The following is a 24,047-nucleotide window of genomic DNA, read 5'->3' on the forward strand; positions in this document are numbered from 1 at the left end:
TCAGTAAATTGCCCTGATCCTTGACTGAAGCAGTGGGCTTCTCATTGCACTCCCAGTTTAGTCCTCAAAAGCTTTTGAAAGCAGGTGAACAGAGCATGGCACAGGCATCCCCTGTGCTCAGTGAAGGCATCCCCCATGGAAACACGACGATTAGTCAGAACAGTGTTGCTCTTCCCAAGGTTCAGTTCATTGCAGGGGAGACCTCTAAATGGAAAACCTTCAGATATGAAATGTGCTGGGTTTGGTAATCTCGTGAGCTTGTCTGGCCATCATCAGAGGGTTTTTTAGCTAAGAAAAGCTTTTAATTTGTAGTTAGAGGTTGTAGAAGAGGAAATTGATATTTAAAAATATGTAATCATTGTATTGTTAAAAAAAAATCCATGCACCATAAGGATGGCAAGGTCATAGAGTAAATAAGAAACAGTGTTGAATTTTTGTGTGGAAAACCCTGTTGGGGTTTTCTGTATGAAATTAACTCTGACAAACCTGTGTTTCAAGAATCTTTTTTTTACTGTATAAAAATATTCAAAGGTACAACTTTTCTGCCTCATGATGGCTTTTTTAATACTGTAAATGCAAGGGGTTTACATAACTTGGAGACCGTGATGCCACCAGAAATGGGGAGTTCATCCCCTTGTTATCCTGTGATTGCTGGTGCAGGTCCTGCTGAGCAGGCAGTTCTCAGAGCCAACATCTCTGGAGGAGGCACAATCTCCAGCTCAATCAATGTGCTCTATTAAGGCTCTCCAAGAAGGTGGCTTTTTGTCAAACTTTGCCCTTGATGGAAGGGTGACTAATACCAGTGGCACAAGAATAGCTCGAGCCCATTTGTACTTTTCTTTTCAAACAGTTTAAAGGTAAAAAGCCTCCTGCGACTGCTAACGGGATCACTGGAAAAGGGAGAACTTTAAATAGCCAGCCGAAGAAATCTGAATCGGTATCATGTGTGAAGCGCACCGCATCCAGTAAGTATCTCTCCTCACTGCTGCCTCACTTGTGAATGGAGTCATGAGGATACCCAAAATAGCTGTCTTCTTAGCAAACAAGATAAAGAACCATTGTGGCTCTTCTGTGACTGAGAAGCTGAGCAGGAGACATTAAACAGGAGATACGGAGATACTGTGTGCATTAGTGACTCATTAGTATTCCAGCTATGCCATGACATAAAAGGTTGTCATATGGGAACAATAAATATGAAATGTGGACTTGTAGCTGCCAAGTCATGAGGGCAGCAAGAAAAAGGAAAGGATAATGATTGTTCATTTGGAGCAGAGAGTAGTTCTGTATTCTTGTTGGAAGAGGAGAATGAGCTGGGAAAGACATGAGAACATTAGTTTCCTCAAAAGTGGACTTATTCTTATCACTAATGAAAAAGAATAAGTTAAAATAGTGAAGACAATCACACAGCTCAAAAGCTTCCTCAGAGAGAGGAGATTTCAATTGGTGAGTGGCAGGTTCAGAAAGAGGGTTCGTCTGGTCAGCTGGTTTGCCTCTAGGAAATCCCTAACAGGCATTGCTTTGTGTAAAGAAGATGACAAAAAAGAGCTATAATCATATCTTTTAAATATGTAATCAGAAGTGTGGCTCCTAGAGGAGTGAATGTGTTTGTTTAAGTCCATGATAAATTTTTAAGAAATCATAGATTTAATGGCAACAAGGGAAATTTGGGATACAGTTTAGGAAAAAAAGTATGTATATTTTTAACCATGAAAGTCAGTTGGTACTGGAGTAGATGGTTGTGGGAGTAAAGGCATCTCAGTTACTAAAAAGGAGCTAAAACTGGTTTGACAACTATTTGTCAGGAATGGCTGTCTCTTTGAGTTTGTCTTCAGATAGGCAGAATGTCAGATAAAGTGATCTGGTAGCTGACCTATTTTCTTTGGGTCTGCAACTGGGGCAGAGGTAGAGGGGAGGCTGTGATTATAAATTAGACCACAGATACATAGAATCCTAGAATGATTTGGGTTGGAAGGGACCTTAAAGATCATCTAGTTCCAACCCCCCTGCCACAGGCAGGGACACCTTCCACTAGACGAAGTTGCTCAAAGCCCCGTCCAACCTGGCCTTGAGCACTGCCAGGGAGGGGGCAGCCACAGCTTCTCTGGGCAACCTGTGCCAGTGTCTCACCACCCTCACAGTAAAGAACTTCTTCCTTATATCTAATCTAAATCTACCCTTTTCCAGTTTAAAACTGTTACTCTTTTTCCTATCACTACATGCCCTTGTAAAAAGTCCCTCTCTGACTTTCTTGTAAGCCCCCTTTAGGTACTGGAAGGCCACTATAAGGTCTCCCCAGAGCCTTCTCTTCTGGACAACTTCAACTTTCTCAGCCTGTCTTCATAGGAGAGGTGCTCCAGCCCCCGATGGACTTCATGGCCTCCCTTTGCTCTCACTTCAACAGATTCACGTCCTTGTTGGGGAAAAGTTTGGGACCTCAGAGCTGAACAAAGTACTCCAGCTGGGGTCTCAGGAGAGTGGAGTAAAGAGGTAGAATCACCTCCCTCCACCTGCTGGCCACACTTCTCTTGATGCAGCCCCAGGACACAGTTGGCTTTCTAGTCTGCATGCACACATTGCTGGCTCAGAGTCAGTTTTCCATCCACTCATACCCCCAGGTCATTCTCCACAGGGCTGCTCTCAGTCCACTCATCTCCCAGCCGGTATTTGTGTTCGGGATTGCCCCAACCCTTGCACTTGGCCTTGTTGAACTTCATGAGGTTTGCTCAGGCCCACCTCTCAAAGCCTATCAAGGGCCCTCTGAATGGCACATCCCTTCCCTCCAGTGTGTTGACCGCACCACACAGCTTGGTGTTGTGGGCAAAATTGCTGAGGGTGCACTCAATCCCACTGTCCATGCTGCTAAAAAAGATGTTAAACAGCACTGGTTCCTCTACAGACCCCTGAGGAACGCCACTCGTCACTGGTCTCCACTTGGACATCAAGCCATTGACCTCAACTCTTTGAGTGCAACCATCCAGCCAATTCCTTATCCACCGAGTGATCCATCCATCAAATCCCTGTCTCTCCAATTTAGAGACAAGGATGTCATGTGGGACAGTCAGATGTTTTTCACAAGTCCACGTAGATGGCATCAGTTGCTCTTCCCTTATCTAGCAATGATGTAACCCCATCGTAGAAGTCCACCAAATTTGGTAGGCACAAGTTGCCTTTATTTAAGCCATGTTGGCTGTCACCCATGACCTTATTTTCCATGTGCTTGAGCATAATTTCCAGGAGGGTCTGGTCTATGATCTTGCCAGACACAGAGGTGACACTGTAGAGGGACCTGTAGTTCCCTGTGTCTTCCTTTTTTCCCTTTTCAAAAATAGGGGTTTTGTTTCCCCTTTTCCAGTTAGTGGGAACTTCACCAGACTGCCACAGCTTCTCAGATATGATGGATAGTATCTTAGCCACTTCATCTGCCAGCTCCCTCAGGGTTTAGTCCCATCAGGTCCCATGGACTTGTGCACCTTCAGGTTCCTCAGATGGTCTCAAACCTGATATCCTACAGTGGGCAGTTCTTCATTCTCCCAGTCCCCGCCTTTGTCTTCTGCATCTTGGGCAGTGTGGCTGGAGCCCTTGTCAGTGAAGACTGAGGCAAAAAAGCCATTGAATGCCTCTGCCTTCTCTGTGTCCTGGGTAACCAGGTCTCCTGCTTCCTTCTGGAAAGGGCCCACGTTTTCCCTAATACTTCCTTTTATCACCAACGTACCTATAGAAGCTTTTCTTGTTGCCCTTGACGTCTCTGGCCAGAGTTAATTCTGTCAGGACTTAGGCCTTCTTAATGTATCCCTGTCCTCTCGAACAGTGTCTCTGTATTCCTCCCAGGCTGCCTGTCCTTGCTTCCACCCTCTGTAGGCTTCCTTTTTGTGTCTGAGTTTGTCCAGGAGCTCCTTGTTCATCTGTGCAGGCTTGCTGGCATTCTTACCTGACTTACTCTTTGTCAGGATGCATCTCTCCTGAGCCTGGAGGAGGTGATCCTTGAATATTAACCAGCTTTCTTGGGCCAGTCCTCCTTCCAGGGCTTTATCCCATGGTACTGTGCCAAGCAGATCCCTGAAGAGGCTGAAGCCTGCTCTCCTGAAGTCCAGGGTAGTGAGCTGCTGTGTGCCCTCCTTGCTGCCCTAAGGATCTTGAACTCCCCCATTTCATGAGCAAGGGCAGCCTTGGCTGCCGTTGAGCTTCACGCTCCCCACCTGCCCCTTGTCATTGGAGAGAACAAGGTCCACCATAGCAGCTCTCCTCCTTGGTTCCTCTGACACTCAGAAAAGGAAATTATCAACATATTTTAGGAACATCCTGGATTACTTATGACCCGCTGTGTTGTCCCTCCAACAGATACTGGAGTAGTTGAAGTCCCCATGAGGACCAGGGCTTGTGAAGATGAGGCTGTTCCTATCTGTCTATAGTTGCCTTCATCCGCTTGGTCTTCCTGACTGAGTGATCTGCAACAGACCCTTACTAAAATGTCACCTGACCCTGCCCTCCCTTTAATCTTGACCCATGAGCTCTCAGTCAGCTCCTCATCTATCCCCAGGCAGAGCTCCTGTCATGTGAACCATGAAATGAAAGCATTTATATGGGAAACTAAGAAAAGAAAGCTCTCAAGTATCAAAAAAATGAGAACATCTTTGTATTCTGTCATGTCAGGTGAGAAAAGACATTTGCTTTAAGCACCTGAAGTAGGAATGGAAACCAGGCAAAAGGCCAAATGAGTTTTTCCTCTGACCCCCTTCCAATTAAAAATCAAGGGTTCAGAGCTAAAGAGGAGCCTCCTTTCCTTCCTCTACATAGAAAGGCAAGGCCATTTTCAAAACCAATGTAGTATAAGGTAACTGGTATTTCTCATCTTCCCCATATAAATGTAGAGAAGAAGCTATCTAGCTCATACTATTTCCATAGCCGTGCTGCAGAACTGAGCAGGAATCATGGACCTTGAGAAAAAGACAGTGGAAGATGGATGCCAAACCAGTTTCTCAAACTATGACATGCTTCATGTGATGTTCAGTCTCAGGGAATAGTTTAGAGTTTTAGTGTTAATTTCAACCATAAATAACTACAAACCAATACGTGCAGATGCAGAGCAGTACAAATACGGCAAAAATCGTGTGGAGGCAGATGCAAAGAGGTTACAAAGCAAAGAGGAGGAGCTGCTAAAGAGGAAAGAAGCACTCCGGAATAGGCTGGCCCAGCTCCGAAAAGAAAGAAAAGATCTACGCGCTGCCATTGAAGTCAATGCTGGTATGAGGTGCTTTTTTTGCTTGAATTCTGCCCTGGGTGGGCTTAATTATCCAAATAGCTTTGTATTCTGTGCTGAAGACATGCCACTACATGAGGTTTTGGTTTGGTGTTAAACAATACTCTGTAATGTGTATTTGCTTTCTATATAGATATAAAATATATTATATAAATATTTATATTGTATATATGTGTAGGTGTATATACTTCTATACATACTTTATATATATGTGTGTGTATATGTATATACACACTCCCCTATGAAATTACACTGGTAGGGACTTCAAACAGGCAGAACATGGGAATAATTTTATTGTGACTGGCTAATTATATTTTCATGACATGGAAAAATATCAAAAGAACTACTGATTTGAAACTAGACTAGAGACCTAGGGAAGACACTGAAAGAAAACATTTGATTTCTGTTACTAAGCTTACTACATGAAAAAAGGTTTTTTGAAAAGTACATAATGTTTTTGTGGTGTCACTGATTTTTAAAGACCTTGTTCCTTTTTTTAAAAGACAATAATTTCTGCAAGTGTCAATTTAAGGTTCTTACTGAAATAATAACATTGCTGTGGATGACAGGTAGGAAGACCCAAGTGATTCTTGAAGACAAGTTAAAGAAGTTGGAAGAGGAGTGTAAGCAGAAGGAGGCTGAGCGTGTAAACCTGGAGCTAGAACTGACCGAGGTGAAGGAGAGCCTTAAGAAAGCTTTGGCTGGTGGCATCACACTAGGCTTGGCTATTGAGCCCAAGTCGGGAACATCAAACCCACAGGTATGCAAAGCCATTAAACACAGAAATCCCAGTACCATGGCCTGGGAGTTTTCTGCTTTCTCAGCTCCAGTAAAATGAGTGGGTACTGAGAGTTTTCAAAAGGTTTATTAAGACCACGAAATAAGAACATAACTAAATGTCTTTCTGCATTATTTGCCTTCTTCACCTACATCTGGTGTACTTTCTACAGCAAAAGGGAGCAGGTAGACATGGGAATCACAGGCAGTATGTGTTAGGATAATGTGCAAAAGTGGACAACTTATTGTCCTCAGTGATTGTAAAAGTGCATGAACTGAGACATTGCTCCATCCCAGGGAGATTTAAGTGCACCAAGTCATCATGCAGTGATGGAGACCTACTTCTGCTGATCCCCTTTTAGTCACTGTCACCTTTGGCAAGGGCTGCATCTCACATGTTAATGATGGAGCATGGCAGTCCTGGTTTATGCTATAGATCTGTGTCACAAGCAACTGTGTAGCTGCAGCAGAAGGATCAGAGAGGGATGTGTTAGTTCTTCTGGATGACCCAATATTGTTTAATCGAAGAAAACAAACTCATAATTTTCATTACAGGATACACACTTTGTTTTGTTTTCTTTTGTTCTTACCTCTTACTCATTTATCCATTATTATTACAAATATGGTTTCTTTAAAAAAATCTGCAGTTCTAAGTCTAGATAGAAAACATTGCCCATGTGGGGAAACTCAATGTAGGCTTTTCACTCTTCATTAGTCTCCAATTTTCAAGCACCGAACTTTGGAAAACTCTCCAATCTCCAGTTGTGATACCAGTGATACGGAATGCTCAATACCTGTGAACAGCGCAGCGGCTCTGAAGCGACCTCCTTCATCAAATACTTCTCCTTGTCGAGGCCATGTCCTTCGAAAAGCAAAGGTGAGAAGACTTATGTCGTTTTCTTTTTCTGTCCTTGTTATTACTTCATTAAAAAATCTTTTTTGCTCGTGGAGAGATAAGAGTCAGAAAAGGAGGGAGGGAAAGATTGGTTCCTGAGGCTTCTGTGGGTGAAATTCAGCTTTAAGAAGAGAATGTGCTGTATCTGAATTTATGTATTGCCACGTAAATACTGCTGATTTTGGGGAACCTTTTGCAGAAGAATTGGTAAGTAGTTTTGGAGACAGATTTGACTCTACTGTCTCATTCCTTATTTTTCTCTGTTCTTTTATAGATTTAATTTGCAAGGTAAGTGGTCTGTGGTGTGGACAGTCCATCTAAAATTTATAAAGTTACACTAATCTGTGTAGCAGAGCAGTGGTTAAAAGAGCACAGTTATAGTAAGTGTTCTGAAACAACACAAGATTGGGTCTCTTCTTTGCCAGCTGGTACAAGAACAGAGTAGTTGTACATTATAATAATCAACAATTTGTTATGCAAGTATCTACTCTGAATTAAATACTGAATACTCTATAAATATCTGAATTAGATACTGAATACTCTCTAAACTCTGAATACTCTCTAAAGTAGAAATTTAATTAATTTAATATAATCTCAGAAGTACCAGCCTGAAGTTTGCAGTCCTGTTCTGTAGTTACAGTTTTCTCATTTTTGTGCTTTAGTTTAAATGGGATTTGCATGACCATTCTGCTGGGCTAAATTTGCTAGCAACATAAACATGCAGGCGGCATGTAACCAAGGGTGACAGTAATAGTGTTGGCCCAAGCTTTTGTTGATTTAGTAGTTTACTGCTAATTGTAATTATAAACAATCATAGACAATTGTCTTTCATGCAGTCCATTTCTTTTTTCAAAACAATGAAGTATTCAGTATAGGGGGGTTTTTAAGTAACTTTTGTTACATGTCTTCATTGATGATACACATTTACAGTGACTGAACATGAGCCTGGCACCTAAATGTAGTAAATACTGAACAGTAATAATCTCAACAAATTACTTGGTTTTCTGGCACATCCTAATCTCTCCATTTCCGCCCTCCCAGCCCCTTTACCTCTCTATATTGCCCAGGCCATGAATTACTTCTCCTGCTATACCTTATGTGAGAGCTTTCTCACGCTTCTACTACCATTTCCCCCATCCTTTCCATGGACACCGACTGCTTTTTCAGTCAGTTAACTTGATTCATTTAAGTTCAGATAAGAATAATTAGACTCAGTGTAATAGGCTTCAGTTCTATTTAACTTTGAAGTTTGCTGCTTGTGTTTCAAACCTAAAGAAGGATTCATGTGCTCTAAAAGCTTATCTGTGTATTCCAGTTATACCCTAATTTCTCTCATTAAGATATCATCTCTGACTGTACACTGTGTCTTAGATTTGCATGTTAGCACAGTGTTACTCAGGGAATGTGGTCTAGCAGAGCACAGTCCATACAAAAGGGATAATGGGTTTGTGCTACGTGCTGGACAGACACATTAAAGCCAGCAATTTAATCTTTACAGCTGGAGAAACCAGGGCACTGTAAAAACCTAAACATTTTTGGTGTAAAGAATACCTTCCAGCTGTAGTACATTTTTCATGGTCAGCATATACCATACAGGAAAAATGCTGCTGTGTTGTTTGGTATCACTGTGCTTTGGATGGCATGGTAGGTTAGTCAAGCTCTTTTGTAGAGGAATGTTGGATATAAGCATATCAAAAAAGATATGCTACTAAGCATATTTCCCATCCTGGGAAAAACAACTCAAAAGTATCCAATTCAGCTTTAACAGCTTTTTCCTAAAACCTCATGCACTAAATACTGAGTGAAATTTTGCTGAATTAGATAGTGCAACCCAAGCTGTACTCAGCCCATTTGCAAGGAGCTGCAGCCAAAGTCTGCCATCAGGTATGCATCTGCTGCACACCCTGCTTTCGGGGCGGTTAACTGAACATGTGCGAGGATGGAATTTGGCTCTCAATTCTTTTGGCCTTTTGCAGTTGCAAGTGAGCCCAGGCCTTTTAGATGTGGCTAAGGAAAGGGCATCACACATGAGTATCCCAGAGCAGAACTTTCTTGGCTCTCCATGCATGGATGTCGGTGCAATATGTGGGAGTGAAACAGTTTTCATGTCTGTGCTTGTGCTTGCATCTTCAGCAACTGGCAGATCTCCCAATGTTATGAGGGAGTTGTATAAGCATTCAAAATATCAGGTTTTTTTTCCCCTCCCATTTGAATGCACCGAATGCCTCCCTTCTTGCTCTTTCCTTGCACGAAGGTTGCCGAGTCTGTCACCAGCCAGCCTTGTGCTTGCAGCCACGCTCGTGTGCCCCTCGTGCTTGTGAGCCGCAGGACTGTGCTGCACTCTGCTGGGGCAGCTGGTGCCCTGGGGCAGCTGGTGCTGGGAAAGGCGAGCGCGGCACAGCCCGCTCTGTCAGAGCTGGTGGCACACCAGTGCCTCGCGGGAGAGGCAAGGCACCTGTCACAGCAGGCTTGGAAGGTGCTCCAGCAAAACCTCTCTCCTCTCAGATGCACTGACATGAGAAGGAAATATAGGCAGAAGCAAGAGGACAGATCTAGTGCTAAATCTAAGAAGTAGCTGCAATTTGGGGACTGTTTAGGACATACACTATATATATATCTGCATACATAGATTTGGGGTTTTTTAACTTTTTTGTTTATAACATATGCTTTTAATTGTTTTCATAAAATAATAATGCATATTTTTAATAAGTCAGAAGGCATTTTAATTGTGATTTTGTTAAATTTCTACTTGGCTAGAAATGGAGATGGTACTAAAATGTGGAAAACAATATTCTGCATTCAGCATTCCTAGAGAAGTAAAAAGGTCCACATATCCTTGCTGTACAAGAAAAACAATTATTTAAACATTTCACATTTCAAATTACTTTCTAAAACCAAATTGTTATGTATAACAAGGAAACTACAATGATTATTTCTGATGTGTTTTCAAAACTGGTGGACTGGTGAATGTCAGCAGCTTACATTTTGCTTATGTTCAGAGACTGGAGAGGAAAAGGAGCTTTCCTAGTTTCCCAGCTCACAGTCAGGCTGTCAGTGTTGACTTAAACATTCTTTCATTGGTGTGAACCTGCTGATGAAATGGAAACAGAGAAAAAGATCCTTCTGCACCTGCAAAAGAAGCTACTGTTTTCAAGGCCTATTTAACACTTTACAAAATTCTCCTCCCAGTTGCTTAGCCAAGGACCTCCTTTAGAGTTTTAGTAGCATGTATGTAGGGAATATATATTTAAAAGCCTTCTGAAAGTAATTTAGGTTTTGCTAACACTGTTTAAGATTAGGTTTACTATAATTTGAGGTGTAAAACTGAACATTTAAAATACATTGTATTTTAATAAAAGCACTATTTAAATGAAGGGAAAAAAACCCCACAAAATTAAAAAAAAATAATTCTTGTCTACCTGCTTTAAACCCAATATTTTTTTCTTACATTGCTAAAGCAGCCTCCGTGACCTTTACATTTGCTTTGTTGAAGAGGTGTTACGGTCATGCAGCTGTTCAGCCAAACTAATGCTATTACTGCTTTCAGCCACAGACACAGATATTTACATCCCTAAGTAACGGTTTTCAGTCAGAGCTCTTAAATGTTGTGGAATGAGTGTTAAATTCAGGAATTCAGGTTGGGAGCCAAGTCAGCAGGCTGCCTGGAGTGGAGAGTGTTTCTGCAGAGTAGATGGGTGTGAGAAGAATCTGTAGATCCCAGTGCCTGGCTAGGAACAGCTGGGTGGTTGTTCCATGGGGATTACTTCAGCAAGAGGCCAACTCCTTCATATCATCATTGGTTCCGGATCACTGTAAGGGGGTGATTCAGGGAGTATGTACAGTGTGGATGTCCTAAACTGAGCTCATCCTTCTTCAGCTCTTCTGCTCCTGTGTACTGTTAAGAAATACTGTAGGTACTCTCAATAGCCACAAGTTTGATTTAACTGGGTGTTTAGCTATAGCAATCTCATCATTTTCACTTCTGTGGCAGAAGACATGGCAATACTTTGCTCTGAGACACATGGATGAAAGCATTACAGATTACGTGCTCTGCTGTGGATGGTAGGGGTCATTGTCCTCAGCTAACGTGTGGAAACTGAGGCACAGAAAGGCACAATGATTTCTTTAACTTGCTGAGAAATAGCTCAACTTGGATTATGTATATGGGAAACAAATGCAGTCTAAACTAACTTGTTTTTCTTTACCCTGCCTGTAAGTGTCTCTGCCTTAGTAAGTTGCCTTTTTTAGCCAAAGAAACATGTGTCTGCCAAAATAAAAAATAGAAGATTAGTAAAGCGATCAGTTGATGCCAGCTATGAGAGGTATTGGGTGCTTTTTGCTGTCTCCAGCAAGTAAGTTAGAAATCCCCATATGCTAAATCAGCCTCTCCCTTATTCAGCTCCAGCTGAGTGCTTTACACCAACTGCGGGGTGAGAATTTGCTCCGTAAGTAACCTTTACAGAAAACAAATGTGGCTTATTTGCTTTGCATTAGGAAAAAAGGTTGCCGTATGTAGTTGCGGAGGTGTGGAAGCTACACACAGACACTACCAGGACATACTTGTTAGCATTCCCTAACTAATTGTGGGCAGAAGGCTGGATCCAGTGAAGTCAATGGAAAAACTGTTACTGACCTCAGATGGCTTTGGCTTAGGAGATCTGATGACATCAGTGAAATACCCTGATTTCTCTAACATTTGCCATATCTTTTTTTTCTTTAATACCCTTCCAGGAATGGGAGATGAAAAATGGAACATAAATATAGCAAAACCACTTGCTTTCCATAAAGGCCTTACCTGTTATGGACCAAGACGTAGGCTGCAAAAGACTCATCTGAAAGGTGGTATCAAGCGATACAACATAAGAGTTTTTTCTAATTCTGTTAAGTTAATGGTAGCTTGGCGCTAATTTGCCTGTATTCCCTCTACTGTATTGCTGTGTAACTACATGTGCCCCTTTTTATTAGCTGTAACTCTTTATTTCCAACTTCACTGGTAAAGAAAATGAAAACCAAAAAAAACCAAACCAACCATAGTAATTGAAAAGGAGCATAAAGTCAGAGATGAAAGTTTACTTTCCTGAAACAGCATAGACCAACAATGTTAATGAAACCATAACTCTTACAGCTTAACACTGACTTTTGAGGTCTGCCACAGAGGTGGCTGAGTGACTTCTTGCTCGTTAGCAGTCGCTTTGCTGTTAGCTGTTCATGTGGCAAAGAAAACTGAAGAAATGTATTCCCAGAAATGTCATGGCTTGTTTGGCCGGGAAGGCAGGAGCTCTTCAGTGTCACTGTCCTCTACGCTGGTGTGAGACCATGGGATAACACAACTCACCTGTGAAGCATTTTTGGATACTTCTTAGACAGATGCTTTTGTCATTGGAAGATGAAAAGCTGCCATACTTCGAACAAAATGCATTTTACTACATTACATTATTATTATTCTGAAGCACCAGTCATTTTCAAAGGTCATGTTGTTGAACTATGACTTGTTCCTGATTTTTTTAAAAGGCAAACAGGTATTTTTAGATACTGCTTCTTTTCTATACTTTTTTGAAAATAAGAAAGAAAACATAATTGAAATTTATCCTCAACAGATAATGGCAACTCAGAATAGCTTATGCAGTCAGTCTTGTTTTGTTTTTTATAATATAGTATTATTGTTAAACTTGAGTTATAGAACACTGCTGTACTTAAGTTTCTTTCGTCTTTTCAGACCTCAGCTATTATTTTTGAGGAAGACGGACTGAAAAGATGATAATTTCCTGACTCTTCTATAAGCAATTTTACAAAGAATTGGGGATTTTTCTCAGAGTCCATTTCTGTTTACTAGGAAACAGCATCTTGCATTTTAGTCTGTAAAATTACAGAAATCTGTTGTTTGTCTCCGTTCATGTCATTCCTGAGAACTTACATGCAGTAAATTGCCAACTAAAGTTCTTCAAAATCTCAAGATTGGCTTTAAAAAATCAAGAGAGAGAGGGGAAAAAAACATTTAATTAGTTGGGTTCTTTTAATTTTTTCTCTGTGTTTTTATTAAGCCTTTGGAGAGCCTTCAATCACATTCTCAAGATTTTTTTCCTCCTCAACTGTGAGGACTAAAAAATTAATTTTAAAAAAGTTTTTATTCTCATATTTTGAGATAATCACAGATGTTAGGGCTGGAGTCTTGATAATTAGGTAAGATTTGTAATTAAAACCACAGAAGTTGGCAAGACAGCAGTTATCAAGGATCACATCCCCTTGTGGCCCAACCTACGGTTTGTCTCCTACCTTTAGGAATGAATGGGTGTGCATAACTCCTGCAGGGAACACTGGGATTCCCAGCTGAGCTGGACGTCAGAGGACTTCCTGCAGGATCTCGTGGGATTTGAAGGCACAGAACTATCAGAAAGACCTGATATCTGCTAGGACACAGGGCTGTGTCCTGTTCCCAAATGCAATTAGTGCCAAAGATCCCATTGACCTTAGCAGAGTAGAAATAGGGCCCAACATGAGAAAAGGCTCTTTGCTTCTTGGGACTGTGCTTTGTACAAAGTGCCACAGGAATGCAGATACAGTAGGGAAACAAGTGTCAGTGTGGTTTTCACTGAAAGCAGGATTTTTTAATATTATTTAAGGTCATCTGCTTAATTACTAACTATAAGTAGAGGGCACATCGTGTGCTCTATGACTATGGACTAAACAGTATCAAGTTCCCATAAATATTAGCAGAAACAAATTTGAAGCAAAAGTAAGTTCATTTAGGCTTTTTATTTCAAATTAAGTTATTTATTTGTATATTTCAATAAATATTTAATTTATATCTGTACATATTTATGATGCAAATTAGGCTTCTAGTCAACGTTTGCAATGATGTAACAGTTGCCATTAAGAAGTGGTCCCACATTAAGTAAGGCAGAGTACTCAAAAGCCAAATCACTTGTCTTGTTTACCCAATATTGGCATTGTATCTTCCACCCCTATATCCCATGGAAGAACAAATAATTCCTTGGCAAGGACAGGTTTTAATCCATGCCTGATACAGAAGCGTGCAAATTTCTGTCCAAGCAAACCGAAATCGCGTGGTGCTGGGGCCACGCACGCAGCCCCAGCCCCGGTGCTGCAGCCCTCTGCTCTGCTACAGACCCTCGGCACCTGTCGTGCCCTCAGCACCTATAGCACCCACTGCAGCAGGAGCTGCTGACAAAAATTAAGCCTCTTTCGCCCTTCCTCCAGCAAATATCACCACCCTCTCACTCCCTCACCCAGCACGCACTGTAACTGTGTGTCTCTAATGGTTGAGCACATGGGTACCATTGCAATTTGCATTAGTGGCATCTATTCTGTATAATGGCCAAGGTTTTAAAAGGAGGAAAAGAAAAAAAACTCTGGAAATAATCTCTCTGTAGACCACATTCAGTGCTGTGAAATGTACTCTGTGTTCTTGAATATTACTGTTGCTGCAGTTTTTTTAAAAAAAGCAACAGAGCTTGTATTTTCACCATTTTTAGATTTCAGAATCACCAGGCAAAGTCAGCAATAGAGCAGCATGACTTCTGTTTTAAAGGAAAACTCTTGTATTTTAAACCATTTCTGTCTTTTAAGAAAATGTTACACTTGTGCTTCCTCAGCAAACTCCTGTTACTGTACCAGGTGCTTTTTTTGAATTTTTTTTTTATGGGTGATGCTTTTTCTTAAAAAAAAAACCAGTTCATAACTTTGGGGGATCAAAGCTGGTTTTTTTAATGAGATGACTGTGGCAATTTTTTAATTTTTCAAATGGAGAATACATAATTTAGTATCAATTTTTGTTAAAGACACTTTCAAATTAATTGGCCCAGGCTGTATGTTGTAAGATAATGTTCTCATATTAAGAATGTAATTATTTCCTTATTGTATTTTTTAAAAAACAAAATCATATTTAAAAAAAATCTGTGAAAAAAGCATGAAAGAAACATGAAAAAGTTTTTGTTTTATTTTTGTTATTGGATATGTTGGCAGTGCCCATTATAATTGACTGTAAATATAGTCTTTCTACTGTATTTCTCAAAGTATTTAAGTTTTTTGACACACATTCATGGAAACGTCAGTTAAAAAAAAAAGTCCAAAAGAGACCCACCTTCAAATGTGTGTCGTAGTAGCTTCAACTAACTTTATGCCTTTCTAGTTTGTTCTTCAGAAAGTCTTGCAGAGTGTGAAAAAAGACTGGCATCTGGTAGGTGCGACAGACCCAAGACCATTATTAATAAAGTTACCTGTCAAAAAAATAAGTATTTGCATTGTTGTTTCTTGGTATTTGTCAGTATAAGTAGGTGGGCACCTTAGCGGGACACCTGCAATAGTTATCCTCAGCCAAGTACCAATCTCCCACACCGGTCAGTTGAGAAATGCTTGGACAGGTTATAATTAGTGGGGGTTTTTTGGTAACAGTTCTGTCCCCTTTTAACTGTGCGATGACCTTCTGCAATTTGAATGCGGTCTATCTAAGGGCTTGCCTCGACATGGAAAATGGAAGTTCAGTGTATTCAGAGCTCATAGCAGAAGTTGTCACTTATCTAGTGTTACTGTGTCAGTTTGCTTACATGTCAACCCCATTCATAAATAATATAAATGTCAAATATTAAAAATTATCCCTAAGAAATTAATGTGGTTCAAAAGCAAACTGAGCTAATGATCAGGCTACTTAATGATGAATTTAGCAATTCCTTATAGATGACTGACAGATGAGATTGAAAAGTGATAATAATTACTCCTTGTGACTTTTCTTAGATTTAGCTGTTGCTCCCATTACACTAAATTATTGCTAAATGTCATGCTTAAGTAGAAAATACATTTAATTTTACCAAACTCAGGGAAGCACTATTATAAAGTAGTACAATTGGTTTCCTTCCTGTAGTCTTGAACTCAGGAGAGAGAAGTGGTCAACATTTGTAAATTGTCATGGTAGTACAACTAGGAAGGATTGTCTCTCAAGTAGACACAGCTTTTGTTCAGATGAATCAAAGCTTATAACCCTTCTCTGCCTTTTGTCAAGTAAAAGCCTTCAAAAGCAAAGAAAATTTTTCGTATTTCTCTAGAGAAAGAAAGGTCTGTAGAAAAGATACATATAGGACAGGTTGTATAAAAGTATATATATATGTTATATGCAAAAATGAGAAAATTAATACCTTAAGTTACTGAGGCTCATGGCCTAGAAATGCCTTAAAGAGAATCAGTGTTTTTCTATAAAGCTACATTTAATATTTGGTCTACCCAGTTGCATCCCAAAGGCATTCAATCTGAAACACCCCACCAACACCTGATTTACTCGATTTACTCCATTGTGGTTTATTCCTGCAGGTGGGCACCCATGTTGTAAGCATCACAGTGCTTTACTGTTAAGTTCTTGTCTTTTTTTATTTTTTATTGAAATTTGTGCAGAAATTGAGCACCATCAGATCCCTCGTTACTGTATTTGAGGCTCCTGGCTAGAGAATGAAGGATGGCAAATGCGGAGAGGGAAGAATAATTCATTTTTACAGCCATACTGGGCAAATTGACAGATGGTATAATAAAGTGAAGAATTAGTGAACAGACTGAGAAATCACTGTACTGGATAGAGTCAACACAGGTTTTATACTGGGGTGTCATTGCTCATGAAGCGCTAAGAGGTCTGTGATGCTGCTAGGGAGCATCCAGGAAAAGACATACTATGCTTAGATTACTTCAACATGCTTTTGACAAGGGCTGTCACTAAAGAGGTAGCTACTGGAGAAAAGACCCAATAGGATAACTAACTGGTTGGTAAACAAACAAAAAATGGGGCACAAATTCTCTCTTTCCAATGAGCTTTGGGATTCCAACGGGGCTGGGCTCTGAACCTTGTGCAGACCAGAATATTCAGAAATACTGGGGGGAAAAAAAGCAATGAAAAATTTGCTGTTAGTAGTATACTCAGGATAGTAACAGTAAAAGCCAACTACAAGGATTTTCAAAAATACCTTTCACAGCTTCACTAGTGATTAAAATGGCAGAAGAAACTCAATGTAGAGGAATATAGAAAGAGCTACCTGTGGTTAAGAAAGAAGAAAAAAACCTCCAGAAACCCCAATCTAAACAATTTTGAGTGCCAAAATAGCACTACACCCAAGATGATAATGGAGTTTTAATAGGTCTCTGTACTGCATAGTATCAATAATTGGGAAAAAAAAACAACAAACAAACAAACAAACAACATAAACCCAAAACCATAACCCCAAAGCCTAGAAAATACCTTGTTGTCTAAAATGCAGCAAATAGCTCTAGACCCTATCTGACCTGCACAGCTTGCACAAACAAGTGGTAAAAAAAGAAAGCCGCTCATCTATCATTTCTGATACCTCTGTTTTCTACTTTAGGATATATAAAACATAATCCAAATTCTGGGCACTGACTGTCAGAAATAGATCAACTCATATGGACAGTGGTACAAGGGAAGAAAGAAATCCAGAAACATAGCAACCCCTCTGTACAAGGAAAAATATTATTGATATTACAATGAAATCCAAGGGGAAAGCAAAGATAAGGCCTTTTCAGTGTGAAAAAAAATCTTGAGGAGGGAAAGGAATATATGAAACAGTTATAAAAATCAGCAGCAGAATGGGGACTGAAATAGTCCCTGTCACTAACAGGGTCAGTGTTAGTTTAGTGGTTGGACTAGATGATCTCTGAAGTTCTTTGCCAACCTAGATGATTCTGTAACAGTACAAACTAATGAGAGTATCAAAACTAATGGATCGGGTTCAAAACAACTGCACAGAGGTACTTTCATTCACTGCCCAATTCAGATATGGAATTTGTTGCCACAGAATTTTATGGATGCTAAAAGCTTACATGAGTCCATAAACAATAAACAGAATTCATGGCAGAAAAGAATTGCTTAAGGCTATCAAACACAAAGCTACCAGTTCCAAAGCAGAAAGGTCCAGCTCCAGGGTGGATGGAGGCTGAAAGCACATGCTGGGTAAGTGTCCTCACATGCTCCCGCCCTTCCCCTGCCAAACTGCTATTGATAAATGAAGCTGGTTTCTTTCATAGATGACTATTTATTTTTTCCTACCAGCAGTTACAAAAGCGTTCTCTCATATAAAATCATGTATCATATTCTTTTGAGTTTTATTTTTAAACAAGCATCTGTCTTAAGATCAAGACAATGCAGTATCATTCCTTCACAATATATTAGATAACTGAAATAATTAAATTACATCAAGGATATTCCTCTTCAATAATCTGTCCTGATGACAAGGAAATAATTTTTCTATTAGGTTTTGTAGAATTATAGCTCTGTAGAATTAAAGCTACGTAGTTCTGAGTTGAACATAAGTGAAAAGCTTCATTCTTGATTTCATTATGAATTTTAAAATAGACTGATAATTGCTGTCACTGAATTATTCCTTGGAATTATTACTTTTTTAACCTTTTTTTTAGCATGTACTGCTGTTTCTAATTTTTTTGGAGATCAGCTTTCGGTGTGATGCTGTAACAGTGAGAGCAGATCCTTGATCATGTTAAAAATACACTAAGCTGCATTTGTAGCATTTTGCTTCAGCTTTTGTAAACCATGAGGATCAGAATACAGTAACATTTTCACCACAGCAGCTGGATTCATATGAAAGCAAAGCATCTTTCAAGGCATAATTCACTGAAAGAAAAAAATGCAAATCATTGTCTTAATAGAAAACAGGAAAAAATATTGGATGCTGTTTATGACTCAAGTTTTATTATAGAGATCATTTATGATGATGTTGAAAACAGGCTTAAAATTAGTGTAGCAATTAATATGGCTTTGATGAGGACAGCAAAGGATACAGAAGTGAAGTGATTATCTTATTTTTTCCATGGAAATTGGTTTTTGAAGTAAAGTAGCCCTTCAGGTTAAATATTAGCAAGTTTCATTTAGTGTCTCATTTATGGGAACAACTTGTCCGTTCTCACTCCTGCCCTTCCAACTCAGGAGCTTTCCTCAGAACTATTGGAACAAAGAACTATTGGAACATCATTAAAAATAAGAGACTTTAGGGTCATTTTAGTTGTTTTGCTTTTTATTTGTATCAGAGCACGAAATTTGGAAAATGAAACCTAGTCACTTGAGATTCAGTAGGCTGCTTTTTTTAGTGACAAATTGCAGTTTAAAGTCTCACCTGGCTGCTATATAGGATTAGAGAACCTGAAATGACGATCATCAGAAGGTTTTCTAGCTGAATTACACAAGTAGAGAAAGCCTCAAGCTTCATGTCTGAACCCAGTCTCACATTTAGCATGATGCGCCACAGGGTAGGATAATACATATCATGGGGTCCCTCTGCCTGCTAAGTCTTTCAGCAGGGACTACAAGAAAGTGCTGAACTAGGACAGACTGAGAAAATTAAGTTTAAACTTACATTTTGGAAATTTTTCCTTCTAATTTCCCACGTTCTGATCCTCAAAATATACCCACTTGATGAATAAATAATGCATTCATTCTCCCATTAAAACTTCATTGTAGACTATAAAATTTCTATGGCAAATTAAAAAATTGGGAGATAATAGTTTATGTTGCTGCTCTGTCCCAGTGTGAGGTTTCATAAGAGTTCACATTGCACATCCACAACCACAACGCTTAGCAACATCTCTGCTCTTCCCTGTTGTGGGTATTAGGTAGTGAAAAAAAAAATCAAGTTTTTCTTTTACCAGAGTCCAATTTTCCCTGTGAAGGCCAAGCTGTACCAAACTGCACAGCAGCAGCTCTGTGCCGGCAAACCGTAAACTGCATTCTAGCCCTCGACCTGAGCTAAGCCAGTAGCAGCTTGCCTCAAAATTCTGAATCAGGGAAGAATGTACAAATTGCAGGGATGCATGGCATAGTCTGACTTCATCAGTTCGGTGACCTTTGCAAAGATAGAGAGCACTTGCCAGGATCAGTAACAGCGTTTTGTGAGCCAGGGCCACATCCTTGCATACAGATAGCATAAAGGACAAGTTTTTATTTCCAGACCCCTCAATTTCACAAGGTGGATGCAGCTGCTATACAGCACGGGCAACTCTTCAGAAAGAGAGTGGGATAAAGGAAAGACAACACAGTTAATAAAGAAAAAAGAATAAATAAAGAGCAGGTAGTGTGTGAAGCAAACGAAAACAGAACAGATTGGAATAAAAACACAGAAAGGGCAGAAGAGCACACACAGCTTCATTTTATTTATGTCTTTCTATTATAGAGATCAAGGTTGAACCCTGCTAAATTCTTTTATTCTTTAGGCAGACAGAAATATTCAGCCTTTGATCTAGCAGAGTTCCAGAACATTTATTTTCAAACTGCAGCTGCACGGCTTCAGTCTCACCACAGAGTGTCACTCTCATGCCAGTAACACTGCAGCAACTACTAGGAGTGGAGTTGAGCTGCAGTATAGGAGGATGAAGTGGAGTGGCTAAAGTGGAGGAGGATGAAGCTTTGCTGCAGCCTTTGAGTTCAGTGCTGCTGACGTTGAGTAGTTTAATTACTGACAAATCAAAACATACACACAAACTCTGGGGACTGGTTAAACCATTTTCCTTCCATAAATCCCATGAAGCGCTCCACAAGAAAAACAAAGCAACCAAGAGTTTAGAGCCAAATTTTATTAAAGAAAAACCTGTAGTGCAGGTTCTCAGGACAAATGCATACCTTTGGATGCAGTGGAGTACACAGGTACGTATACAGTAGTTTGCCTGCTACATGTTTGGAAGCTGAAAGAGACCGTGATAATCTGTGCTGCACAGTTCATCACCATCATCAAAAGTTGTCAAAAACTTGGTTGTGGATCACTAACAGATACTTGGTTATGTGTGTGCACTACATATTGCACAAGACTTTTGATTAAGCTATTAATTGTGCAGTTGAATCACAGTTAATTGTTACATTAAGCATATTCAAACATATATTTGTGTTGTGGTTTTTGCTTTTTTTTTTCAAAAACGGCACGTCACTACAAAACTGCCATTAAATGTTACATATTTACAAAAATATACAAATAACACTTTTCCCCATTTATGACAATGCACCAGTTATGGATTGATTTCATTCTTCCCTTGAGCCCTGATACTGTGTACAAAGAAACCTGCTCAAAGTCAAGGTCTCCTGAAACAAAATTAGGAAAAGGCATGTACCGTTTTCACAAATACTAGAATGTGCAAAGGCAGAAGAAGAGGACTGCATAGCCAGGTATGTTAAAGGTATGGGCTACAGCATACTGATGACCACTAAGAGCTTCTACATGGATTGGAAGGGCCCCTTTTTCAGAAATCCAACTAGAAACACAGTGTTAAACATTTGCTGATCATTAAATGCTTTCTGGAAAAGCAGTTGCAAGTAGTTCAAAAACTAAGTTCTACCTTGGTGGTAATTAGCTTACAGTAGCGGATGTACTCTCGTGTTAGCCACGGGAATTACAGGTGAAAATCAGCCGGTCACCTCTGTGAGTACAGATGCAGGGAGATGACCAGCGATTTAGCCTGTGGCTGCATTTCAGATTCATGGGTGAGCACCTGTCTTCCATAACACAAAGCTGAATTGACAAAGTCTGTGGAACTGCATGGTCATAAATTAGGGTAGAATTTGGCCCTGCAGTGGCAAATAAATAATGTTCCACATGAACAACAGGAGAAATACTTTGTGAATCTTCACAAGAAGTATGTCAAGTGTTGTTTTTATTTTATTGGCTTTTATATCTTTACCAAGAGCTGTAGCTCTAATTAGCAAAAAAAAATATGATTTGGGCTTGGTTTAATTACCAATTTTTTCTCCTTTTTTTTCACATGCGTAATCTATATGCTTTATCTGTCTGGCTGGAATGAGAGATTTTGGACCCAACTGTGCTGAAACAGCCACAGATACATTGTAAATATGGCAGTATTCATCCTTTACTCTTAAAATGGAAAATTCTCTCATTCCAATTCTCATTGTCTCTCCAAATCTTTCTTCAATACTTAATCCAGGGTGAATTGATATTCCTAGTGCAGCTTCATACAGATCAATGATATATGATAATTTCACCTAGGTGAGGAATGGTGGATAGTTGATGTCTCCTAAAACCACACTTGCAATGCACTAGTGTGATATTCTTTAGAACCAACTCCCCTTTTGCAAAGAAACCTATCTATGGTTAGTGGAAAGGTAAATCAGAGTAGCTGTACACATTTGTAAAAATAAGCAGGTGGAAGCTTCCCAAAGCAGCCTGTCAGTTGATCAAGTACCCCACCTCTTCCAATCTGCTATTCCTCTGCAAAATTTTTCTTTTATTTTTCTCTCAGCCACACACAAGAGGATAAAAATGTGTTAATCATCTTTTGACACCAACCCACCTTACTGGCAGAACTCCAATCAGAGAAAAGCAACTCGGAAGAGACTGGGATCAAGAAAGGAGAATTCAAGTATACTTCTCCATTTGATAACATTTTCCCTCCAGAGGCTTCTGCACTGCAGCAAGTGCAGCCCATGACTTATACCCATGAGGAAATAAATCATAGCTTGTCAGTGACAAATAAAAAAAGGACCTGTACTCAAATGCCTAGTGTGCATATGAAATGAAGGAACTCTGTGTTCCTAAAATTAACATTTCTAGTCACATGTTCAGTAAACTCCAGTGGCTGGTGTTTACCCTCAGGAATACTATACCAACTCCATTCATCCTCTCTAAACATTATAAAATTACAGCTCATAGAGGGATTTTAGCAAATTATATTTAAGCAGTATAAATCCAAGACACAGACCCTATAAAATAATTCTTCTTTGCATCCTCAGTGCTGTGCTAAGGAGGAACACCCTTAGGAAATGCCCTACAATCACCTCAGAAATAAACCTACATTGGAGCTGCCTCTGGAGCACACATATATGCATGCTGACTCCTGGGAAGCAACCTCTTTTCCATGCACCTCAGGTGGGATGTTGCTGTGAGTTAGATCTCTCTTAAATTATAGGTAGAAATGCTGATAATTTTGCATGCTCCTGATGTAGTGTCAGTTTAGACTCATGGTTTAAAGTCTCTGTATGCAACCAACAAAACTGAAAATTGTTGCCATGATGAATTAAGTCAAGTCCAGGGCTTAAGCAAAACAATATCAACAACTTGTGGCAAAACCATAGACACTGGTAACACTTTCTCCCTGTTCTTCCTTGTCCTATTTAGTCTCGTGCTTCCCTTTCTCACATACACTCCCTCTCTGACAGATGCTCAACCCTTCAAAGATACTGCTGAGCTTTTCAGTTACCTTATTCCCATCAACTTCTCCAAACTCCTCCAACAAGAAGATTCTGCCAAACCTATCTGGTGATTTTACTTAAACTTTTATTTTTATGGAACTTGAAAGCAAGCCATTTGCCTCTGCCTCTAGGAAAGGTTGCATTTAGACCCTTCCCACAAACCTGATAAGTCAAATGGCTCCCAAGAGGAATGATCCCTGGTCCTGCTCCTCTGTTAAGAACGGACCCTCTTTACCTCACCTATTCTTCAGCTCCAGGTTGTAACAATTTATCTAAAAGGCTATGACTGGGCCTCAGTATTTCCCATATTGAAATACAAATGCAGCCCAATGGTCTAGCAAGGTGTCTCTGCCCAACCTTGCTGCAATTCTGTAAGTGCTAGATTGAAGGACTAGCAAAGCAAGCCAGCCCTTGCTGTCCTTCAGGAAACTCATGCAAACACCATGTCTCATCCCCATAACCCAAAATGAAGCAGAAGGAGGCATTTGGGAGATAATGGGCATACCTGTCTCAATTAAATATATATTTTCCACTGCAAACCACCAACAAGGTCGATATACACGTGGATGAGAGAGGAAGTTACTTATTCTTCCAGGGAGTACAACACTCATCTACATTGCAGACTAGAGGTATTTGCTCTCTGGGACAAGCAGCTGAGAGAAGTCCTGGAAAGGCAAGAGGGAAGAGTTCCAGAAAGATTTAGAGAAAATGAGAGCCAAAATTAAAAGTGAAAGGATTAAAAGAATCAAAAGTGGAAAAGAAACAGGAAGGATGAGTGAGGAAGGTTGTGAGACAAAGCACAGGGGATCTACATCAACACAGATAATACAGCAGAGCTCAGAGGAGAGATGGGGATGGGGAAGAGATCATGATTCTTGTTATCACTCAGGACATAGTAGGGTGCA

The 24,047-nt window shown here is 39.9% G+C and overlaps 1 protein-coding gene across 3 annotated transcripts in view; it reads left to right on the forward strand.

Annotated features, from left to right (window-relative positions):
* The window catches only part of AFAP1 (actin filament associated protein 1), a 123,847-nt gene extending 108,681 nt beyond the window's left edge, over positions 1 to 15,166 (forward strand). For 2 of the 3 annotated variants that reach the window (XM_074904459.1, XM_074904460.1), the window contains 5 exons: positions 851 to 965; positions 5,077 to 5,241; positions 5,827 to 6,017; positions 6,750 to 6,911; positions 11,661 to 15,166. In XM_074904459.1, the coding sequence (XP_074760560.1) occupies positions 851 to 965; positions 5,077 to 5,241; positions 5,827 to 6,017; positions 6,750 to 6,911; positions 11,661 to 11,687 (660 nt within the window). In that variant the 3' untranslated portion in view covers positions 11,688 to 15,166. Of the gene's footprint in view, positions 1 to 850; positions 966 to 5,076; positions 5,242 to 5,826; positions 6,018 to 6,749; positions 6,912 to 11,660 lie in introns of those variants that run through there. The other variant, XM_074904461.1, reaches the window with a different exon arrangement.
* Positions 15,167 to 24,047: the final 8,881 nt, after the last annotated feature.

This window comes from Athene noctua, chromosome 4, assembly GCF_965140245.1.
Source record: "Athene noctua chromosome 4, bAthNoc1.hap1.1, whole genome shotgun sequence".
Lineage (NCBI taxonomy): Eukaryota > Metazoa > Chordata > Aves > Strigiformes > Strigidae > Athene > Athene noctua.